This window comes from Lipophrys pholis, assembly GCF_963383615.2.
Source record: "Lipophrys pholis genome assembly, chromosome: 17".
Classification (NCBI taxonomy): Eukaryota; Metazoa; Chordata; class Actinopteri; order Blenniiformes; family Blenniidae; genus Lipophrys; species Lipophrys pholis.
The window spans coordinates 10,406,662-10,428,512 of NC_137643.1; the positions used below are offsets into that span (position 1 = coordinate 10,406,662).

Genomic DNA, 21,851 nt, shown 5'->3' on the forward strand with positions numbered 1-21,851 from the left:
GGGTTTTTACTTGGAATTTTGTAAAGAGGGATCACTTTAAATCTTGTCATATCTGGACTGGTCTGAAGGTTATTTATATATTTGTAAATCATCCCTTCTTGGTACGTCACCATCATTTGGTTTTCAAAAGTACGTCAACTCTTGTCCAGTCTAACGCGGAAGACCACAACAAAACGCAGACCACATGAAGTAAAAATTAGTTTTAGTTTTGTTTATTTGTGAGTTTCTCTTAAGCAGTCCTTTCCTCTGTCTGTCTTTTCTTTTCATTTTCAAACTCGGTGCTGCCAAAGTGTCTTTCGTTTTTTGAGAAGAGGGCTGAACAAAAACATGCACAATCTGTGAGCATGCATCAGTGCGGAGAGGTTAGAAAACGTTCCGCTGGTGCACAACGAAAATGTCTCACTAAAACAATAGGCAGAAAGAAACAAACATTTTGAGAAGCTTCGTCTTGTGACTCACGCTAAATCCAGAAATATATTATTAGCAGCAAGATTAACAATCATTGCAGCTCAACCAAATATGGCAGCATAAATATTCACGGTGAGAAAAATCTTGGGATTCTTAGAAAATATACATAACTCTCACCACTTATATATTCAGTCATTTAGTTTAAACAATCACACGCATAGTCAAAAATGTATTTCAGAGAAATCGCAGTGGAAGTGACTGTGAAGCTCTTGAGGACTGTCACAGTCTATTTTGACACAAGGGGGCGCTGCAGAGCTTTCCAGACATGCAGTGCTGACCTGAGGGGGGAGCTGAGATGAAACCTGGCCCGGAGTGTTCTCTGCTCTCAGGCTGGAGGGCCGTAGAGACGACACCATGGGGAGGACGGTGACTGTGGCGGCGGCGGCGGTGGTCGTCATCGTGGTGTTTGTGTGCGTCTGGTCATATGACCAGTGCTGGAAGTTTGAGAGTGAAGACCCTTGGTTCCCCCGTGAGAAGAATGACTGGTACGTGGACAGGCTAGTGGTGGAGGGCATCTGATGGTCCAGAGAAGATCCCATGCTGGCGGTTGAATGGCACGGATTGTGCTGGTGTGCAGGGAGCTGATTATACATGTTACTCGAGGGGTAAGGCCGGTATGTTGTGATCCCACCTGGGTGCAAGTCCATTCATACCCATAAATACCATATTAGAATTTTTCTTAAATTCTTGTGTTTCACAACATGATTCCCATTTTCAACTCTACAGCAGCTTCTACACACACGTCAATCCCCACAGGGAACACTGGACTTTCAGTTTTAGTTGAGAATTAAACTACTGTCAAATTGAGGAGCAACTCCAAATGGATTCTGCAGCATCTTCTTATAAACTACAAAGCTTTTGAATGTTGCACGTTTGATTCACGCACCTGACCTAACCCGACCTTTTCACTTTGAGAGAAGAAGCAGAGGCTCATAGGTCAAATAGCAACTTGTGAAATGTATTATACAAAACCTTTAACATCCCTTTCTACATAAACTGGCGTGTTTTTCAATCATAGAATGTCACATTATTTCAGCGACTCACCGTGGGGGCCGCTCGACTGTAGCACCATTTGTCCGCTGCTCTGTGGCTGGAAGTAGGTGTGACCACTGGTGGAGTAGGACATCACCCCAGTCGAGCTTCCTCCGGGGCCAAAGGTCAAGTAGGAGTTGGAGTTGGCGTCGGGGGGGTTGGGGGTGAGGTAGCGAGAGGGAGTGAGATAGGCCACTCGGGGCAGGGATGCTGTAGGTTGATGCTGCGGCTGGCTGGTGGGGTAGGAGGTCTGGAGCTGGAAGGGGAAGTTGTTGCTCTGCTGGCCCGACGGCAGGTAATCCAGCTTCTCCACAAAGTCCAACAGTGAACTGAGGATGACAGAAACAAAGATTTTAACAGAAGAACACTCGGACATATATTTCATAGGCAACCTAGAGCTATCTCTAAGATTACACACGTTGGTAAGGAGGAATCTTTCAGGCAAGTTTCTGAAATTCCTGCCTGGATCCATGCAGTGAATGTGAGTAATGTTTTCTGCTAAAATTCTAAGAATTCAAAACAAACCACAATGAGTCTCAGATTCACCTCATTTGTTTTTCCTCTTAATTTCCAGGTAAGATCTAAACTGAAAACATTTCTAATCTTCCAAATCTACTCCCACCCTCCTGTGCAGGATGAATCCCATCTGATGGTAAAATTGGTTGAGTGTTATGAGTGTAGGTAACACCTCTCAAACACTATGTTACAGCAGGTGTTCTGCCTTGTGCAAACACTCCACTTCGTGCACAGGAGTCACAGATGGAGAGATGACACCAGAAAATACTGCGAGAAAATGTTTTGCGGCACTAAAATCCAAGGTTAGATTGTTTAGTGAACCTAACCTATGAAATTTAAAACTGTAGTAGCAGAAATGTTTCACTAATTAGTTTTAAAAATGCGTATTTTCTAGAAGAAGCATGCAAGAGGAGTTAAAATGAGGAAGTTGATGTTAACTGTGTCGACTACCACACTTTAGCCTTCATTAGTAGTTGCGTTAGTTTAGATGGCACTCAACTATTCATAACAAAAATATACATTTGGATGAAGTTCCTCTATTAAAGCACAACTGAAATTTAGTTCAGAGATCTTTAAAAATCTACCAACAGGAACAAGAGCTGCACCAATGTATTTGTTTTTGTGTCATCTACCATTAGCAGAGTTGTTTTAGTGTTGTGACATGCAACTATAGCAAAATAACCACAACCCTGTGCATAGTAATTACTGAGATTTCTTGCAGAATGTACTCTTGAGAGACTTGTAGGCACCATCTGAAACTGCCTCCCTCCGACTACTGGCTCTGTGTGAGTGATCATTATATCAGTATTTCACAGGATCTCTCCCTGCCTGCTCTCTGTCCTCCTGTCAGCTCTCGTACTCGTCTATGTTGGAATCATCCTAGTATTCACGACACACTTGGCTGTGAGCTGAGCTGAGCTGACCTGGTGTCGGTCTGCAGAGGCTGCATGTCATGATGGGCTAAGGAGGGGCCGCCCTCCAGAGGCTCCAGGAACGGAGGTGGGGTGGTGATCGGGCTGTGGGGTGTAAAAATAGGGAGGCTGGCTCGCCGCAGTGGGGGAGGGCTGTGCATGGGGCGGGGGTGATACTCTGATAAACCCCCCTGAGATGAAAGCTGGTGCCGGCCTGCATCTTTCCCTCTGAAGTGACCTTGTAGATGAAACAAACAGATTAGAAAGTGGGATTAGAGAGGTTCCGTCGTTAAGTTTCTTGTTGATCTTATGCAGAACGAACATTCACAGAGTCTGAATGCAACAGGATAGTAATGCATGCAAGTTATGCAGGCATAATGCCACAAGATTTTACTAGTTAAGGAACACGCTTCCCGTATATATTTTCACAGGTTTAACACAGCAACATTTAAGTTTTCTTATTCGACATAGACAAAGTAAAATAATAAAAATTACAGATTTATGGATACATCTCAGTTTTACGATGCACAAACTGTTTTCATTTTTTTACAATATTTATTTATATGCTCATCTGTTCCAGGCATTGTTGCCGGATGAGTCTGGTGTGAAATTACATACATATGATACAGTATCGTTGAAATAGACAATTCTCCTAATGAAATTAGGAGTGAGGTTTCTTTGAAAGAATGTCAAAAATTCAAAATAGTTAGTCTAAGGTCCTGTTTACATGACAATAATCAACTGGAAATTTATTTTTTTATTTCTGAAAAGTTTGAGGTTCTGACCTCAAAAACACACCATAAACCTGAAAATGGTGCAGTACGCATGTCAGGCCATATACATATATATAAATATACCACGCAGAGAACAGTGTCATTAGCGTCTTTCTTCTCAGTATTCAATCCATATGTAAAGAAATGTCTCTACATGTAAGCCAGACGATTGTGTCGTAAATGAACACTAAGTTGGAGTAACGCTGTTATAATCAAGAGACAGAGGAGGACAGTCTGGAAAAATCGTTGTTGATTTACTCGCACATGTGCAGTTAAAGGAAAGTTGTTGTCCCTGTTTATAGAGAGCGGTGCCGGAAAAAAAAAACAAAAAAAAAAACGCTGCACTCTGGACGCCGCTTTCATAGAATTTTGTTTTCAGTGACTCCACCATTATCATGTAAACTAACAGCTTAAACACAACCTATAAGGGCCTTAACGGCACCCTTTCAAGGCAATGATATCAAACATTCAGCTTCAAATGCTTACAGCACGCTGCACAGTGAAAATACTATCACTACTTACCTCATAAAGGCATTAGGATTCAGTTTTAACAATTGGATGCGAGAGCAAAAACATGTGACTGTATATGTTTCTATGCATGCATATTTCAACACCTGGGCTGCCGGCGTTGGCCAGAGTATTGCTGAAGCAGGGAGGCGTCTGAGTGGAAATTGTCGAGATAGAAGGCTGCATAGGGGCCAGCTGAGGAAACTTGGAAGCATCGAGACCATGAAAAAGAGGCCCTCTTCTGGGGGAAAAAACAAAACAAAATAGACAACAACAAAAAACAATTGACAATAAATCCCACAAAAAAGAAGCAGAGGGACAATGCTGTAGTACCTGTTAGGAGCCAGGTGATGTGGGCTGCTGCTGCATTCAGCTCGATTCGGTTTGGGGTCAACGTTTGCTGGAACAGAGTGAGCTTTTCTCCACTTTGCCCTGCGGTTCTGAAACCAGACCTGAGAATACAGAAACATATTAGAGAATGATGGAAAAAAAACGACACAAAGAAATAGATAATAGTGGGCATAAAGAGGAAGGTGTTAACAGGGTAACAGGTGAAGTCAGAGAAGACAGACCATGTTAACTGACAAGGTGGGAAGATTACTTTCACAGCCTGCTGAGAGTTTCTTTTTCGGTCTTAGCTGTAGTGAAGCCAAAATAGTGTGAAATTTCTTAAAGATCAAAGCGAGGAGACGACAGGCGAACCATGATTCTCTGAGGTGTGACGCCAACTGAAGCAGCGATGACTTTCCTCCTCTCTGCGTCGGGATAGTGATCCTCCTGGAACAGCGCCTCCAAATGCTCAATCTGATCTGCACTCGGGTGCACAGACACAATGACACACACAAGAATGAGGTCATACATCTCCATCGCAGTCAAACGTGTCCATGCCTGGAAATACAGACACTTTTCACACACCCGTCCTGTAGAGCGTCCGTGATTTCTTCTTCGGAGCCGGCGGCAAGAGGCCAGGGTCCACAGTCTCCAACCCGGACAGCAGGTTGAAGCTGAGCGGCTGGCTGCGGCCCCGGGTGCTGTAGCGAATGGAGCGTCGGGTGGAGTAAACCTGCGTTATCTCCATCTATTGTCAAAAACATTAAATGTGTGCCTTCAGTCATTAAAAAGCTTAAGCTTTATCAAATCGTTCCTTAATCCCTGATTTCATCAAGCGCCCTGGCACACCTGTTCTTAAAGATGTGCACAACAGTGATTTTCAAAACACCACTGAGGTGAACAGGTGCACAGAAAGCACTGCAACAATGGCTTCCATAAAAGAAAGACGGTATTGGTAAGACTTGAGTGGCTGAGTAATTAATTTCTAGTTTAGTCTATGGACCTGCCATATGTGACACTGCAGTGTCTATACTCCAGGGCTGCAGCCAGCAGGTGATCATTTTTCTCATTTTCTGCTAATTGCTTGGTCTATTAAATGTCACAGTGTATAGAAAACGGCCAGGGCAATTATCGAGGGCCCAGGGTAACGTCCTCAAATTGTTCACCGTGTGAAACAGGTGGTCGAAACCTAAAGGACATCATATTATCCCCAATCCAGGACAAAGACAGTCGCAGGAAATTTACATTTGAAAAAGAAGCAGCCTTATTATTTTTGGTTGGAAAAAAGTCAGCTGATCAACGATCTAGTCACGCTGAAAGAGGCCATAATATAGGGCAGCTTCTGTCTACCTGAACTTATATTATTACAGTACAAACTAGGAAATAGAAGAGAAAAATCAAGTGTCCACAAAGTTACACAGAACTGCTTTTAGTTATAGTTTTCAGTGTTTAGCACTGACTGCTATCGAAGAGTGTGTTAGTATTGTAACTTGGCTTTGTTTGCTTGACCAAGGGCACGCAGCACAGCAGATGGAGAGGATAGTGCCAATATTATATATACACTGTTTTGCAGGAACTGGCAATTAATGCAGCTCTCCCACTCTCATGAACAAGGTCGAGCAAATGCAAACGGCTCTGGCTACCTAAAATCCCAGATCGTTGCTTTGTGACAGACAGAGACTTCAACTTAATATTGAGTTCTGGTTAAGTCACCTCCCATCATCAGTTCAGAAAGACTTGTAATGATGCCACCCGCAGTTTGGAAAATATTCTTAGCATCATTTTTCAGCTCTTCCCTGCAGCGAACATTTGTTGTATTATTGTTTATTACAATAATGATTTAATATAGTGATCTGGTTTTTAGAGGGACATCCATTATTGTATATTAAAACCTTTAAGTCTACCAAACGTGATCATTTTAGCTGAACTGCACTGTTGCCAGCAGTCTGCACAGCACAAGTGGACAAAATGCACCATTGAAACAAATCAATATTTGATTAATGTTATTGGTTCCTCTTATTTATTTATTTTTTAAAGTACAGCCAAGTGGATGCTAACTTACCTTCATCTACAACTCTAGTTGGTAGATTAAGAACTTCTCCTTGGTTCTGTGCCTTTTTCAGATGTCCATTGTGTTGTGATACGTGTGTATGAAAAGATGGCCGACATAAATCGCAAGTGATCCTGAAAGTATACTTAAAGTCATCGAAGGAGAGTGGGACAACTTGCTTAAAGATCGGGTCAATTAGTTGATTAAATGGGAACCGAGTAAGATGTGTGGCTTCAACTGATGTCAAATACTGGTCTTGAATCTATTCCAAGTCTTCTCTCTCTGAATTCTTTAAACCCTTTTTGAATTTGACTTGCTCTTGTCTTTGTTGAGTGTAATTTCACCAGTGTACATGTGTTTGTAAAAAAAAAAGTCACGGATGCAGTGGATCCAACCACTGGTGTCGCGTAACCTGACCCCCCCAAAAGTGAAGAACGTTTTGTGGATACACTCGTTGTCGTGTAAACGGGGCCTCAGTCATCTACTGATATCAGACATCATCCCGTTTGCAATAGACTTTAATTCTAGACAGCAGACGAGTCATTATTAGAAACCTGTAGACTCTCCCTAGAAGTGTGTGTGAAGACAGGCGTGAGCTCCTCTCACCTCGAGTGGCCGTGGGTCCTCCGGGGGGACAGCGTGAGGTGGGAGGGGACTGTGAGGCCGTTTCGTCCCGTGTGTTTGAAGAGGAGGGGGGAGAGCATTGTGAGGGGGGACAGTCGGCTGCACTGGGACTGAGTTCTGGGAGGAATACAGCAGTGGAATAGGAACCGAGGGGCAGTACAGCCCGGCGCCCCCCAGATTCACGTAGACCGGGTCAGTCAGCTCGCAGGTGCTCATCAGGCCGATGGACTGCTCCACCAGAGCAGAGCTTTCCTCCGAACTCGTCACGAGCACCTCCTTTATCGAAGACTTCCCCTCCCCCTCTTCACTCCTCTCTCTAAGGTGCTCGACCCCTCTCCTGCTTCTCACCGGCTGCTTCTTCCCTCGCTTCTTTTTGCACTTCGTCTTCTGCTTGTCTTTCAGTTGTAAACTTTTCACTTTGCGTTCGAGCTTATCAGAGCCTGTTTTCTTAGTTTCCTCAGTCTGGTTGTCCTCCATCTGCACCTCCTCCGCTTCCAGCCCACTCTCGGGACTCACCTGCTCCTCCTCCTCCTCCTCCTCTCCCTCTGTCACCATCATTTCTTTCTCTGACACAACAACTTTCTGTTCTTTCTCCTCCTCCCCCTCCTTTGTTACTTGCACAGTCTTTATTCCTGCGTCTTCATCCGCCCGCTCAAACACTTTCTCTTCCTCCTCTTCTGTCACTCTCTCCTTCCTCCTCCACCTCCCGTTCTTCCTCCTGCCCATCTTACCCTGATAGTTCACCGTCTCCAAAACTTCCAGTTCCTCACACAGAAGGCTTGGACAGTCTGCAAGAGGGTGAAGTGAGAGGTCATGTACACGAGCTACAGCTGAAATCATTCATCTGTAGTTTTTCTCCACAAAGAGGTGACTCAGAAGTCTTTGCTGAACTCAAACTTCAAATCTACTTTATCTCAATTTTTTTATTTAATGGTTCTCTAGACACGGATCAATTCATAATGACTCCCTGCTCATCATTGACATCACACACATTTATCTCTTCAAAAGGAATACACATTTTCTTAAAGCTGCCCAGAGAAAAGTCGGCTTTTGCAAAGACGGTTGCTGTTCCTGCAGGACTGGGACACATTAAGCTTCCTCATCTACTCAAGTTAAAAGCTGATTTTATTTCATTTTCGAAACTAATATTAAAAATTTTGCTTTACTGTAAATGAAAATGTTCACAATGGTATCATCAATACATGTATTTTAAAAACATACACTACCGGTTAAAGATTTTAAAACCACCCAGTTTCTTCCAGTTATTCATTACAATTCAATTATCGCAATTATTTATTGGTCACTGAGCTTAAGAGTGTCACAGAGCATCATCAGCAGGTTGTAAGTGGGTCTCAGTGTTGTTCTCTGAGAGTCCATTCACGTTGGGCAGAAATGCTGGGTTCTAATGATTGTGGCGAGGGCAAGGTGAAGCTATGAATCAGCCACTGTTATCACCAGACCAGCCTTCAGCGGTGGAGGTGTGTCTAGTCAATACAAAACTGCTCTACACTTTAAATGGTACAGCGACAAGCTCATACTACCCGAATAACATCATTAATCCAGTCAGTGTGCCTCTGCGTGAACAACACAGGTCTAATTCTATCTTCATGGATGACACGCTCCAGCTCGTGGAGGTGGAATCTTTAGGGAACGGCTGCTGGAGACTGAGGGATCTCAAATGAAGAGACCTGCACTTTCTCCAGACCTGAATCCCATAGAAAGCCTCTGGGATCAGCTGAGAAGAGGCTTGTAACTCTGTATTCCAGAACCTTAATGACCTGAGGGCCCTTCAAGAAGAGTGGGATGCCATATGAGACCTTGTTGTTGAGCTGATATTTGATGCTCAAGGGCACATGACAAGTTATTGTGACATTGACATTGTTTGTTGTAGTATACCCTCCACTGTTGGCTTTCTGTTTGGATAAATTGAGATCAGGAATTCAGCATTGCATGCTTCTACTTAAATACCCTACTTCCATGACATAATATCAGTGGAGCCTGAACTTTTTTACCTTTTCCATAAAATGTTATCTGGATGTCCATGGGCACAATATAGATATCAAAGGACTTCCTGTACTACCATAACTTATGTTCAATTAATGCCCTGAGCATATATGTTCTGCAACTTTAAAATGGAAAAAATTTCATTAATTGATGTAATTCACAAGGATTGTGCACTTAACTAATTCATGAATAATTTTTTAGTCATTGTATATCTTTAGGCCACAAGGAAGAATTGAGAAGCACAAATCAACGTCAAGACATGATACAGAAAATTTATATAAAATTATTGCACTTGTCCCACACAGGGGTAACTAGAACATTAGTAATAGTGAATAGAAGCTTCTGTCTGTTAAAGCCCGTGTGCTTTGATTCCATACAGGATATTTAACTATGACGTGACTTTATGTCAGTGACTTTCACTCAGACGGTTTCTGCCTCTGGAGGCCGGAGATATTGATCAGAGCAGCGCCAGATGAAGCGGCTCCACGCTGTCACAGGACTTCATTTCTCTCACATTTCCTGCGTCACGCGCTGACCCGCAGGTGGAGTGAGACCTGATAATCGCCGTCCTCTCGAGGAGCCGCAGCCTGCAGTGACTTAATTAGTGTCCCAGCTGTGCGGCGCCTCACCTGCCCGTTAATTAACTCCCCGCGAAAACATTGCCACCCCTGGTACCCGGCCGCAAGCGCCGCCGGGTCGCCAATGTTAATAACGGGGAGTTTAAAAAAAAAAAAAAAAAATTTTAAAAGGAGGAGTCCCCGCGGGAGCAAAGCAGCCCGGGGAGCGGCTCTCACCGCAAAGTGGAAAAGTCTTTCAAAGTTTGCACATTGATAAAAGCAGTGGAGGCAGGCGTGCCCGCCATGCTCCGGGGGTGGAAGCGCCACAACGAGCCAATAAGCCAATAAAACAATTAAACGCTGACCTGCGGGAGTCCTTCCTTACCCAAATATCCAGCTAAGGCACTGTCGTCTTCGTCCATGGCGGCTCGCGCCACCGTCCAGGCCAATAAACGGCTGATAATGACCAATTAAGGTCGGTGGGTCACGCGGCGAAAGGCCACAGTTCTCAAATTAACGAGGTTGATTGATTGATGACTATCACCGAGAGCGTGCAGCTGTGTGACGGCAGTCATCACGTGCAAAGGTGAACCCATGCAGCCAATCAGGGCTCAGAATATAATGCCACGAGCACGCGCCAAACACCTACGAACCATGTGACAGTCATCGTTAATGTGCATGATCTTAATTAAAATGGTTACATTCAGGAAATATGACACAAGCGTGTGTTGGCGGCTCAAAACTCATTTAAATTCAAGGAAACTGTTGCATTCTTCCTTCAGTTTTACTAGTTAGTTTGTAGTTTTTATGTCATTTGTGATATTTGTGTTGCGAATTGTTGAAGTCATAAATTACTGAAAACACTCAAATTACTGTGATTAAGTGATTTTCTTCACTTAATCCCTGGGAGGTTTTATTCCTACTTGTACAATATACACAAAACTATCTAATTAACTACAATGAACATCTAAAGTTTGTATACTGTGTACACCCACAGCTTGGATTAATTTAAATCTTATAATCAGCATCACCTTTATTGTTTTAACTTAGAGAATACTTATTTTATGTCCTTTATACATATTTGTAATAGGTTAGTTTTGTATTTTTCAGATTCCAGGTGCATTTTAATAGAAATCACATATGTATATTGTCTTCACAAGGCCATTACTTAATTGTTAAAATCTGAAGATACCAGTTCAAACACTTTAAACACTTTTTAAAATCTCATTTATATAATTTTAAATACATCTTGTATTCAGGTTGCATCCATATTCCTTTGAGATTTTAATCACAACTGTTTAAATGTGTGTTTTTAAAAGCCCATAAAGCAACAATGCCATGTGTTTTGTTTATATTGCACAGTGTGAAATTATGCCAGGAATGATGTGTGTATTATTATCTTTCAGAAAGTGACTATTCCAGCCATTTTATTGTTGCTGCTGTGAGATATGGTATCCAAATAAGAATTTGTGTAGCATAAGCATACTTCTGTGAATCATACCATGATATTGCAAGTTTTAAAGACATTAGGGTGATGTTGTAGAGGGCCAAAAGATGACAGGATGATAACCCTATTTAATTCTCAGTTTCATGAAGTTTTATTTAATTCTATTTGTCATTCAAAATACTAATTAATTCTCTAAAGGTGGTCCTCCATCCAAGATGTGTCATGCCTAGTGAGGCCCTTGTTCAAGCTGCTACAGAACCAAGGAGGCCTGATGGGGCCTCAGACCAATAAGGGGAAAATGAAAAGAAACAAGGTGAAGCTTTCCGCCCGTACATCAATGACGTGGACCTCTGAACATCAAAACGTGTCGAGATGTTGACAAATCCTCCTATCCTGCTTTACCCAGAATTGTCATATTGTAGGTCAACCTATTGTAGATCAACCTATGTTATTATGTGAATTTGTACAAGAAGTAAAATAGTTCATAGTTTTGGAACGCATGTTTCATGTCGTTCAAGATGGTATTAAGGATTTTTGAGAGTAAAAATGTGTTGTTTTGTATGGAGTGTTAAAAAGTATTGTCAGGAGTAAAGGAAAACGAGTTATACAGTTCATTTGTCTTGTGGATGTTGTTCAATAGCTTAGTTGGAAATATGTTAGATTAATAGAATGAGAGAAATGCAATTGTCCTAAAAGGGATATTATGGCCATGTCGGCAATGTGAATGAAGATGATGGCCAGTTGGGATTTTGTTTAAGTATACCTGATTCTTGCTGAAGAATAAACCTTCCTGCATGAATACGACATCAGCTCAACGTGTGTGTGTGTCTGCTCTATTCCTGCCACAGCTCGACACGTTGAGACGACCATGACACCGTTGTGCTCTGATCGCAATCCCAGAGGGGCGACAATGTGCTGCAACTTTTTACTCACAGAACTGATAAAAAAAACACACCTGAAAGTGTCTGAACTAAGCTTGAAGTCATTTTGCCTTTGCTGCAGTTGTACCTCTCTTTCCCAGCAGATGGGGTACTGGCTGGACCTGGACATCAACAACCTGCTCTGGTCTATCCCGGCTCCTCTGCCCAGCTTTGCCCCTCTGTCCTCCCTCCTCCCCGACAGAGGAGGCTCATATACCAACATCCCCTCAGTCGAAATGTGGAGGCACATTTCCATATCAGCTGCCCCCTCTAGCCAAGGCCGGGACGACTTGTTTGCTTCACGGGATCAAGCGACGGCCAGCTGCCGGCCCCACGGCTCCGCCACATCAGGTGACCTTGGTCTCATCTGGTGTGATGCTAAGAATGCAAAGTGAGGAGCACAAATGATTTTCTTCCCTGTGTGCACGCAGATCCCCAGAGTGAGTTTAATTATTTCAGCGCACAGTGGATTTTTATGTGATAACTTGAGAATAATAACATCTCTGTCTGCATCTCCCTCGAGGACCCCGAGTTAACTGAGCGTAAATAGAGTGTTAAGAGGCTGTGATGATCTATACATTTACGATTTCTCTGTCACAACCCAGCTGTGTGCGGTGTCAGTGGGTCATAACACACACACACACACACACACACACACACACACACACACACACACACACACACACACACACACACACACACACACACACAGACTTTGTGTCTCCACAGAAATACTTTCTGAACGTATGCAACCGATATATATTTATCCACTGTTTCCAAGTACTTCGCTGCTGAGTCGTGAGAGGACACGTTGCCTCAATGTTTGAGCAATTCAGCATGGCGAGGGAGCTGAGTCAGAGTAAAGTTTAAAGGAGCAGTTTCCCCACAACTTTACGAGGAACATATTTTTCTCACTAACCGCATCTGACCATACAAATACTTTTGGCTTTGTGGTTCCTTGTTTTAAGTCATCAAAATACAACGAGGACAAATACACTTATGCCGGCATAATGGACAACGAAATTTAAAAAAAACAAAAAAAAACCATCTAAATGATTAAACAGTAGCGTTTGTTTCCAGCAACAACATCCTGGAGGATATTCCTGAGGCCACAATGACATCGGTTTTCAGTGGAGTGATTCCACCACGAGAAGTTGTAATGGTCTGTTTACCGAGAGAGCAACAGTAACCAGGACACATGTGTCTTCAGAGAAAGATGTTACTGTTTCCGAATGTGGGTTGTAATCATTATGAGCACCACCAACTGTGCTGAGGTGGAAGCAGAAATGCCAGACAGACTATGTGAAAAACACTTTTACGTTTTTGTGCTTTTGCCAACGGTAATTACCAGTAAATGCCCTTTACTTACACATTCAACCCCCTGAGTGCATTATCACATGATGCTTCTCATCCATTCACACATTAATGGTGATGGCTGCAATGCAAAGAGAGCTCACACGCCACAGCGAGCAACTCCAACAATGCGGCTCTTGTTAGAACATCTTTCGACTCCAATTGAATCGTATTCATGTGTGGAGAAATTTCAGAAACTGCTACTTTAATGCATGGTGTAGATAGTACTATCAATGAAGTCAAAGCTTTTGAACTTTACTCCAAGCATGAATATTAAAATGTATCCTCCGAGGCCCGTTTGATGTTTCATGTGGTGAGAGTGAACATTCTGCTCTGCACTCCCACACCTCCTGACTTTCCACACATTTATTGTAAGCGTCTTATCAACCAAACATTGAAAAAAAACAAAAAAAAAACAGATTCATTTAGTATGCAATTTCTGCCATTACAAAAACTGATTTAATAATTACTCAGGAGGAGGAGGATCGTTGGTATGAGAGAAAAACACACACTGGAGGCCTTTCAAGTCACTATCACAGTGGAACCTGTCGGCATTTTAATATCGCCAATTCAAACTTGGATTATCTGAGAGGAAACTCAAAGCCATCGGGAGAACATACAAACCCTTCACTGAAAGAGCCAAACCAACTGAGTCAACATTGCTGCTGTGCAATGCCTTTTAATTATCTATCATGACATTTCTTCAAGTGAAAATAGATTTGCCAAATTGTGTGGGGTACACACAGAGTAAACGTGTTTGGAAAAAAAGCTATTATCACATTAACAAGCAAAACTGGATCCTTCACCTCTTGATGCTTCGGATTTCACAGGTTTGTTGTATTTTAATAACTTTATTTTGATCAATAGTACAGGTGATTAAAATACAAAAGTGAACTAGTATAGTTGGGTACTTTTTAATTGGAACAAATCCAGACTACCAGGTAAGCTTTAGGAGTACAACTACACTAAGTAAACCATATACTGTATTAAAGGAGTAGTTCAACATTTTAGGTACAGGCATTTTTTTTTTTTCTCTGCAAAAACAACATTAGATGACAAAAGCCTAATAACCAAGCTTAAAGTCTGGAAACAACGCTCAGTCCAAAGATAAAGTCAGGCTATCTGCCCACCTCATGAGGCTGGGACAAACAGTCTGAGGAATAAAACTCCTACTTGTAAGTACTACATTCGCTCTGCTTAAACTGAATACATACAATAAGGTCATCAGTAAAACTCTCAAGGCGCCAGTAGGAAGATCATTTTCTCCTATAGCGTAAAGCCAGCCGTTTCCCCATTCAGTGATAAGCTCAGTGTCCACCGGCTGTAAATGTGAAAATGGACAACCAAAACAAAGTTCTCTGTAAGTGGGGACTCGTTGTGATCTTTAGAGCCTCAAAAGCAACATTTTACCTCAGTGCAGTCTAACAGGTTGACGTGAGCTCAGTTTACAGAGATATTACCGATTGTTGATGGGATCGGTGCAATGAAGTGTTGAGAAGGCGAGAGAACATCGGGGATTAGACTTGATACCAAGAACCAAAAGAAAAAAATGACAGCCATGTTGATTTATTGAATTTCATTAAAAAAAAATAAGGAGAGGCGGTAGGTATACCCAATCAGGTTTATTTTATTTGGAACAGAGTGGCAGATTAGTGACAGGGCGGTGGCGTGGAGGATCCGCCTCCTCTCGCACACTCAGCCAATGACAGAAACTCAGCCTTAAAAAAATGCAAATGTATAAAAACAGGAATGGGAACAGCAAACAGAGAAGTGTAGCCTCCACTGGGCTTCACGCACACACACACGCACACACACACCCAGACTACTCACACACATACAAATTTACCCTCGTTCTCTCACAAACACACGTCTTTATTTGGCTACGCAGGCTTTGATGGGTACAAACGCACGTTTACACTTTGACAGTCACTTTAGAAAAGACAGTACGTGTTAAGATCATTCCTGCCTGTGAGAAAGTGGCTGCGGCGGCTGTCCATCTGTCCGGCGGCAGAGAGACAGACAGGTAGACGAGTCGGACGGACGGACGGACAGTGAGAAGACACAGTCACTGTGTGTGATAGCCACTGTGAGGGACAATCTGCCCCACATTCAGCAGAGAACGGACAGAACACACGCACACACACACACACGTCGACAGGCTAGTCAGTGTACACAAGAGTCTGCTGTGAAATACCAAGGTGAAGCACTCATGCATACACACAGACGGCAGGGTTGGATGAGACACACACACACACACACACACACACACACACACACACACACACACACACACACACACACACACACACACACACACACACACACACACACACACACACACACACACACACACACACACACACACACACACACACACACACACACACACACACACACACACACACACACACACACACACACACACACACACACACACACACACACACACACACACACAGAGGTACTCTCGCACTGGTGAACTCGGGCAGGTGACTTTGCACACAGGAGTGGACGAGGTGTGTTACCCATCTGTGGAAGAGCGTGGGAACTGCTGGAGAAGGTAAACACACACTCGACCACAGTACATTCCAGCTTAAACTCACCCCTCCATTTCTCTCAAATACACACACGGACGGAAACGCACACGGGCATCCACACACATCCAGACGAGTATATTTTTTGACTCCCATGCATTTTTGTTCTACAGTACTGAGTATAATTGAAGCTACTAGCCCAGTCGCACTGGTGTGGTTATTGTTACAATCTCTTAGATAGAAGCACAGCCCTCCTGTCTCCTCACATTCCCCCCTCCTTGTCCCGAAAAATAAAATGGCCCCCACAGCAGGTCAAAGTTGGCCGAATAAAAGCTAATTCCTCTCGTGACCGAAGTTGTAACAACAAATGTATTGATTGTGCCTGAATTAGCACACGTGGGCGCAACTTCCTGCATAGGACACACTCTTAGTTTTTCATCAAAAGCCCCTCACCCTTCCCCGGAACCCCTCCCAGCCCCAAACAGAGAGCAGATGGGCGGAAGAAAAAGAAAGTGAGGCATGCAAAGGACGTGTGAGAGTGAAGTTGAAAAGGGGGTGATTGAATGACATGAGGACTGGAAATGTAGTTGTGCTTTTACACAAACAGACCAAACATTAAACCAACCTGCAACTTACTGATAACTAATCAATAACATATTGAAACCACCTGATCTCGCTCAAATCACAAGTGATGACTATCACAATGACGACAATGAGGAGGGGGATGATGAAGACGATGGGGATTGATATGTTTGACTGATTTACAGTATATCTAACGTCTGTGTGGTGTGTTGAAATGCGAGGTTTATGTCCGCGGGTGTGTGTGTGTGTGTGTGTGTGTGTGTGTGTGTGTGTGTGTGTGTGTGTGTGTGTGTGTGTGAATGTAAGAGTGTGTATGCGTGCATGTGACACGAGCACAGCTCATCTAAAGTGATGACGGATGTGATGAATAAAAACTCTTCATGATCATGCAGATGGTTAGTGACGCCAGAAAGGATACGCTGATATTTACATATAAACTTTTTTTCTTCTTTTTTTTTTTAAACCGCTAAATACACCTCCTCCTGTTTAAGTATTATTATTATCACGGCATTATTATTCTCATTATTGTTCACCATCCAGCCCAGAACGAGGATATATTATTGATTATTATTACTATCCATAACTAGACTTTGTACAGCTTAAGAGGAGCAGAGGGGCCGCCTGCTCGGTGCAAACCGGGGTGTGACCAGGCTCGTGTTTCCACTGGAACACGGTGAGGGTCGAGCCCCGTCTTCTGGTTGGCCGAGCACAGAGAGAGAGGTCAGAGCCACCTTCGATCAGATACAAGTGTGTATGTGTGCGTGCGCGCAGAGGTGAGCGTGCATGTTGATGTGGCTGCATGTATGCATGTATGTGCGTTTGCATGTCTTTAAGCACCAGAGGGATGGAAGGCACAAAAGAGACCTTTCCTCTCACCTTTGACCCTGGGCTCTGTGCGGCCAACCAGACGCTCTGCGAGTGCGTCGCGTTTTTATATTCTCTGAGGGTGAGGGGCAGAGTCGAGCTCTCTGCCGCCCTCTTATTATGCGTTTCTCCCAGCTCACCCCTCTCCTCTCCTCTCCTCTCACTTTTAAGCCTCTTCATTCGCTCTGCAAAAACAGGAGAAACTTTTTTTTGTGTGTGTGTGCTGAAAAACACGGTAAAAGCTTGTGTTTTGTTTTGTTTGTTTGTTTTTTTTACAAAATAATCATATCATTACATACAGAACAAGAGAATCTGTAGAATATTAATAACAACATTTACTTTAAAAACATCTTGTGTGTATGTGTTATTTTTTTAGAATATATTTAGTTGTTTTTTTTTTGTTTTTTTTCCGGTTTTTTTTCTGTCCTCTTTTTCTTTCATTTTCATTGAAAAGAAAGTCCCAAGTCCGCTGAGAGAAAGGCGCTCTCAAGTGTTTTGGAGACGAGAGGAGAGAGGAATGACGAGAGACGAGCAGATGAGGAGGGGCCGACGAAGAGGAGGAGGAGGAGGGGGGAGGCGGGCAGGGCTTTAGAGTATCTTTCTCTCTTCTGTCGCTTGCTCTTCCTCTCTCCCTTGGCGTGCAGTGTGTCTCTCTGGCGAACAGGTGTTATGCGTAAAACTCCTCCTGCTTGTCTGGTTTCTGGTAGGTGACCGTGGCCTGTTTGGGTTCCTCCAGCGTGTAGCTGCCCTCGTCCTTCTTCTTCATCCGGTACACCAGCAGCATCACCAGGAAGGCCGCAAACAAGGCGCCGACCACGCCGCCCACAATCACAGCTGCAGCGAGACAGAAACACAACATTCAGAATTTGACATCTGTAATAAAAAAAAAAAAAAAGACAACAACACATAAATACTAAAATACTACTAAAGCGTTTGTGGAGTCCTGCAGCAGGCGACGACGCTACACGAGCCTCGATTAAAAACACATCCGGCCTTGGAGCAGACAAATTCCACTACAGCATCACGACCACCTCGCTTCAGACTGATGAGTCTGCATGTGCCAACGTAGGTTTTTGCGCTGCCAACAGATTCGTGCAGAATTGCAGCCCTGCAGCACAACGTCATATTTTCACCAAGTGGGTCTGGTGTAACCAATCCGCAGGAATTCCTTTTCTTTTTTACCCCCCCCCCCCCCACTCTCTTCATTCACGTTGCTAATGAACGCTTGCTGAGTGCAGTTGTGAAAATAGTAAAAAAAAAAAAAAAAAAAAAAAAGACTCCCTCGTTAAAGTAATTGGCATGGATGCCAAAGCAGAAACCAAATGGGTGTTTTCCAAAACGCTTTGGTTTCCACTTACTGTGAAGGGTGTGTTCACCATTTATCACTTTGTTTATCCTGTTGCTGCTGGGGGGGGTTTTCATAAACCACTGTGCACTGTCACAGCAAGCATATTCAATTCTTCAATTAGTTGATTGAAACTTGTGAAAATCTTCTACAATTTAGACTTTTCTTTTATTTCGGACCTTCGCCATCTTTGATTTTATAGTGAAAGACAGCTGTGACAAAAAAAAGAAAAAAAAAAAAAGAATCCTACCAGGACATGAGCCCCTACTCGTCTCTGATGCCAGTATGTCACCCAATATAAAATCTTCATTAACGTCACCGACTAAAGCACAGATTTCAGTCACGTTTGCAGTGTGGATCCAAGGACGGTACCACTGGTCGATGTGTCAGCGCGCCGCTTTGATCCGGGCTTACGTGTTTCGACAACTCCTGGATGGATTGCTGGGAATTTTGGCACTGACATTAATGTTGCCCTCAGGACGAATTGTTAACAGCCTCAGTGATCTCATTACTTTTCATCATCATCAAGTCAGGAATTATAATTTGCCCAGAACTTTGGTGTATAAGCGAGTATATATTTTGACGGTGTGAAGGGTAGAATCACACAGTTTTTTGACGAAGAACAACGTGAAGGAACCAGAAGTGGAGGACCCAGTAAATAGAGATTTCTTTTTTTTGGGGGGGGGGGGGACGCCAGCATGGATCAAAAGAAATAACCAGCACAAATGTCAAATGTCCAATAAAAAAGTGTCAAAAGTTAAAGATGGAAAATAGCTGGGTTCAATCTGCTACTCTAGTCGGTGGGAAATAAGGAAAGTGTCTAGGTCTGTTCAGCACTACGGAGGAAGTCTAGTCTAAAATCTGTTGCCTCCTGCTCTTTACCGATGACCAGGAAGTCAGCGAAAACCACCGCCAGCAGTCCACCAATCAGAACAGCTGAGGGAGAGACAGAGAGCCAGTCAGGTCAGGAGAAGTTGGCTGCTCCCTAACTTCTCTACAACAGCTCTTTGGGATCAGAGAAGGGGGGGCACTTGAAAAGAAATTGGATTTACCCAGAGGGGAAATGATGGGAAAAAAAGGAGGGGTGGAAGGGAGACGGAGTGGGGGTCGGATGACCCAAGAGGAGGATTGCTTGTTCTCAGCGGGTCAAAAGGGGCTAAGCAGCACATTCACTTATGGCGATGACTCTGCTCTACGTGAACGCCAGGTAATGCCGGGTTTTTTTCTCCGCAGCTCGCTGGAAGCAGGGAGAGAATACAGGAGGCAACGGGGGGGAAATGTGTTTCGGCGATTTTACCAAAATCACAAGCGACAGGCGAGACAAGCTAGAGGGCAAACGCCACATTAACATGGAATTAGGTTTAAAGATTCTCTTACCTATCAAGACCTCTTTTCTCTCCAAGATGTTCTTCTGTGGCAGCTGAGCCGCTGAGCTCCCTCCGTCCACCGTGTTGCCGATCAGATCAGGATCCACTGGCATGACGCCCCGGCCGACACCATTGCGTCGGTCGTCACGAATCTCGAAATCCCCGCTGGGCCCCGCAGCACCCACCTCGTTGTTATTCTCCTGAGAACCAAGGGGGAGAGAGAGAGAGAGGAGTGGGACTAATGACAGATAATTTACATTTGATGTAATCACATTTGTTCCAGCGAGTCGCCGCGCTGAAACTTATCCAAACCCACACAGAGAACTTTCCATGGCACATGCTCGCATTTCGAACAATGAGCCTCTGTGTGTTCTGTTTGGCGGAAAGTCTCGTGTTGTCCAAAATGTATACACACTTCATAAAAACCCGGCAGCTCACGTTCAAAGTGGAAAACCCGGCCAATCTAAACACATCCGTGCTTTAATGCAGAACCGCTGCAAAACAACCAGAAGCACACCAATCAGAGAAATGGCTCAGGCCTGTAAATAATTAAACTGTTGGTGGCAGTCAGAGGAGAAGCTTAACCTCAATGGTTTATTGGTGCTGTATAGAATGAGTCCATTAAAGTAGTATGTGGCTATTTGGTCAGAGTTTATTACTTAATCTGTTTCTTATTACACCTGGTAAAAACAGAACATAGAAGCGATCATATTTATGAACTGTTTGACTAAAAGAAGAGTGTTTACGTTCTGCACTACAGACCTCCATCTAATAATACACCGAAATGAACAATAGCCAAAACACTTCATGTCATCTGTTACGTCAGTTGGGGAATTGTGAAATATTGCGAGTCTGGGGCTCATTTTTTTTATTGAAGTCTTTCCAAACATCTGCCTGGTGAAAATGAGTCAGGTAATCACTTGCTATAATAGGCACTCTGCATATAATGAGAATAGATGCTTCTCGTCAAGTTCCTTTTTTTATTTTTTTTTTTTCACACTGAAAAATGAGTGTCTAGAACGTTGCAAAAATAATCCTGATTATTCTATGTTTTAAACCAAACGAGGTGACGTATTATATTCAGTTAAAGAACAGACCTCTTGCTTTAATCAGATGCTTTCATTTTGAAAATTCACCTAGTCCATATAACGCTGCTATAAAAACATAGAAAATTACATTTTACCCTCCACTTATTTCTTTTGAACGTGATTTTTTCCCCAAAATTTAAAAGCTAAAGAACCATCCCCCTAATGTTTCCAGCCACTGCACCGCCTCTGAAGCTCCGCTGGTTTTCTCCCACAGTCAGAAAACATGCGTTTGAGGCTAATTGGCGTTTCCAGAATGGGTGTAGTCCTGAATGTGAGTGGGCGGTTGTCTGTCTCTGTGTGTTTGTACGGTGATGGACTCGAGAGCCTTCACATACTCAGCGGGAAGACCAGATATAGAAGATGGATGGATTCATGGTGTTAATGGGCTCCTGGACAAAACGCTCTTGCCGAAAAACAAAAGATGAAATCTACATTTCAATATTGTGATCACGGCATCGCAATTCTCTGAAGGGACTGGTTAGTGCATCGCATGCGTTTCAATTCACCAGTGACAACCGTCCTTAGGAATCAATTTATTCCCATGAACAACATCTGCTCCGAACTACGATGCCCAGCTGT

The 21,851-nt window shown here is 43.4% G+C and overlaps 1 protein-coding gene across 1 annotated transcript in view; it reads right to left on the bottom strand.

Moving 5' to 3' along the window:
- Positions 1-17,806: 17,806 nt before the first annotated feature.
- sdc3 (syndecan 3) overlaps positions 17,807-21,851 on the bottom strand; it is a 36,501-nt gene continuing 32,456 nt past the window's right edge. Inside the window, exons 4-5 of the mRNA XM_080484599.1 lie at positions 20,195-20,384; positions 17,807-18,306 (exon numbers count right to left, since the gene is read on the bottom strand). Coding sequence (XP_080340725.1) covers positions 18,140-18,306; positions 20,195-20,384 — 357 coding nt within the window. The 3' untranslated portion in view covers positions 17,807-18,139. The remainder of the gene's footprint in view (positions 18,307-20,194; positions 20,385-21,851) is intronic.